Source organism: Trichinella spiralis, assembly GCF_000181795.1.
Source record: "Trichinella spiralis strain ISS 195 chromosome Unknown Scfld2773, whole genome shotgun sequence".
NCBI lineage: Eukaryota > Metazoa > Nematoda > Enoplea > Trichinellida > Trichinellidae > Trichinella > Trichinella spiralis.
The window spans coordinates 909-3,776 of NW_003529712.1; the positions used below are offsets into that span (position 1 = coordinate 909).

Sequence of the window (2,868 nt, forward strand, 5' to 3'; positions counted from 1 at the left end):
GGTATTTAAAATGTTTTTTGTTATATCTTTCTTCTATTATAACATTTGCAAAAGGTTTTAGTTAAATCAAACGCAACAACTCGAAATAAACGTCATGCAAATTTGGCGTATTATTGATGTTATCAACACTACTGCTACTGCGTTGAACATCGCCAATAATTGTTCATTTTATTCCATTTTCACACACAGACAATAATAAAGATGATAAGCAGTAACAATTACTGAAATATAAAGCACACAGAAGAAGAACAGCAAATCAAAACCGCAAATCATACATAAGCCTGGAAAGATGTATCTTATTCTGCTTTTGGCAAGGTTCGGATGCAGAAAGCGTTTCAGGACGTTCATCCACTCTAGGTGAGCGTGAAAAATATATTATTTCAGACGATGTTGATGACGATGATTTTTCAGAGGACATAATAGACAAATCCAGCCAATCATCTGTCTGGCATGCTTTGTCCACTTTTGTGACACGAAACCTAGGCTGAAATTACTGTGGCCAGAATCCTCTGTTGTCAAATTATCACGAAATACAAAATACTGCACGTCAGCAACAGGGGAAGATAAACCTTCACTTCGTGCCACCAATTCTTCAGCAGGGTGCATATCTTCTGGACAAGAAGGTGAAATTGTAACAAAGTGTGTTTCCGGATCTATGGGTACCATTACTGACCTTACATTGTGATCCCACGTGGAGCTCTTAAACAAATAACAGTTCATTGAAAAATAAAATGTTGACTAACATCATTTACCGATGATATTAACCCGAATTCAACATTCCCGTGAGGCAACCTTTCAATAGCTGGCAGAACGTATTCGTGACTTTGCCATTCATCATCGTCACTTGATGATTGAGGCAGCAATTCACTATTTCCTCTGTTTGTTTCATAAACTTCTGGTAGCTGCAGTTGCTGGTATTGCAAAGAAGACTCTCTTATGGGTACGGCTCTGAACCGTACATTTGGTGCACACGTGCACCTCTTAAACAAACAAACAGATGATTAAAAAACAAAATGTTGACTAACATCATTTACCCATGGCGGAAAGCTAAATTCAACTTCCTCATGCTGCTGATGATGCTGTTGCTGCTGCAATAATGGTCCTGACATTTCTGTACTTTCAGACCTGCTTTCTCTCACATTTCCTGTATGCATTCCCATACGGCGCGAATATTCCTGCAAATATTGCAATCAAGTACTTTACAATGCAATTCCATCAAATCATTAAATACTGTGACAGCAGTTTCCAAGATAGTATCATATGCCCGCTGCAAGTCTTCTCGACTCAAATAGATGATATTTCCGTTGTGATCTACACACAAAATTCTTTCATTGTTTGGATTTGACATTGTTGTAGAAGAGATAACAGCTGCAAAAAATACAACATTAAAATTAGCAACCAAAAATGAAAAAAATTACCACACGCTTTATCACACTAAGCAAGTCTAGGAGATGACACTACTCTTATGGATAGTGGACACTCTTATGGACACTAATCTACGGATAGTCATCAATAGCAAGCATCACAGAAGCAGCAGCAGCTAACAAGCAAACAGAAGGCTTCGTCGTATCTGAAAATGGAAAAATGGTTAGTCGTTTGAAAAGCAAATTTATATATCATAGCATGCTGACCGCATTGCATTCAATGAGGATTAACCTACATATTTGAATATTTTTTAGTTCCGTGTGCACTGTGTTTTCAAACCATGCAGAAGAAGACAAATAGAGAAGCTCAAATCTAGCAAAGATCATAAAGCGGAACCATCATAACAAGGCCTTATCATAGTATGTTATCAAGTGGAGAACAAATTATGGGACATTATTATATCGTCAAAGGCAAAGAAATTAGCATCATGAACAGTAGAAAGTTATATTCAGCAGTCAATATGCAATGCATTATAACAGTTTCAGCACACATTTAACATTAAAAATTGACCTCAGACTTTGTTTTATGAGAAATAAATTCTTTTATAATGAGCAATAATTTCATATACAGCATATTAAATATCATCATTATTATTATAGTAATAAACGATAATAGCAATAATTCTTCAGTACTACTACTCTGCAAAAATGCAAATTAGAATCAAATTCAAAATAGTCTACTGCAAATATTAAAATGTTTATTTGCTTTCTTATAGTTACAATAAAACTGTGAAAGCAAAGTAAAATGGCCTATAAAAAAATTAATATCAATTTGCAAAACCAAAATTCACGATAAGAGGAAGTATTTACCGAAAGAGTGTGAAATACTAAAAAGACTAAAATAAAGACAACACAAATAATAGATTTTAATTATTATGGAGAATCAAGAAATGAATAAATCAGTATTAATTATTAATAGTATAAATAATGAAGCAGAATAGCTTAAAAACATGCGTAAGTATCACATGATGTAGTTTCAGAGGCCAAAACGTTCTTCATGCAAATATTAAATTTAAGGACTATCGTTTCAAGCACCACTAATAATGCCACGATATTTTTCTGGATTAACTCACGACTTACTGTTTGCTTTTCGTTGAAGATCGATTACATTTATTTTTGAATATGTACGTTATACTCGCACAATTCAGATGTATTCCAGGATAAAGTGCCCTTCATTCGGCAGCGTATTCATACTATTATACTGAAACAAGCTCTCTAATAGCACGATAACGTCAGATTAATATGTACCTCAGAACCAGACACTCTAACTGCTGGCAGATTTTATTCACATTTTATATATCACACAAAAGTTTTATGCCTAGCCTGGTCTAAATTTTCTTTGTTTTGTTTTATTGGTTACTGACATCATTGTTTTTTGAACGTTTATGCTGCAGTCAGGTTGGTTTTTCTTGTCATATTGCTGATTGAAGCAAAGTTTTCTATT

At 34.3% G+C, this 2,868-nt stretch overlaps 1 protein-coding gene across 1 annotated transcript; it reads right to left on the bottom strand.

The window, feature by feature from the left end:
• Window positions 1-256: 256 nt before the first annotated feature.
• Window positions 257-2,423, bottom strand: Tsp_12478 (conserved hypothetical protein). The gene is made up of 7 exons (XM_003368284.1): window positions 2,375-2,423; window positions 2,216-2,251; window positions 1,199-1,368; window positions 1,035-1,175; window positions 753-980; window positions 535-699; window positions 257-484 (listed from the first exon to the last, which is right to left on the bottom strand). Exons 1-7 carry the CDS (start codon window positions 2,421-2,423, stop codon window positions 257-259), a joined length of 1,017 nt encoding a protein of 338 aa, XP_003368332.1.
• Window positions 2,424-2,868: the final 445 nt, after the last annotated feature.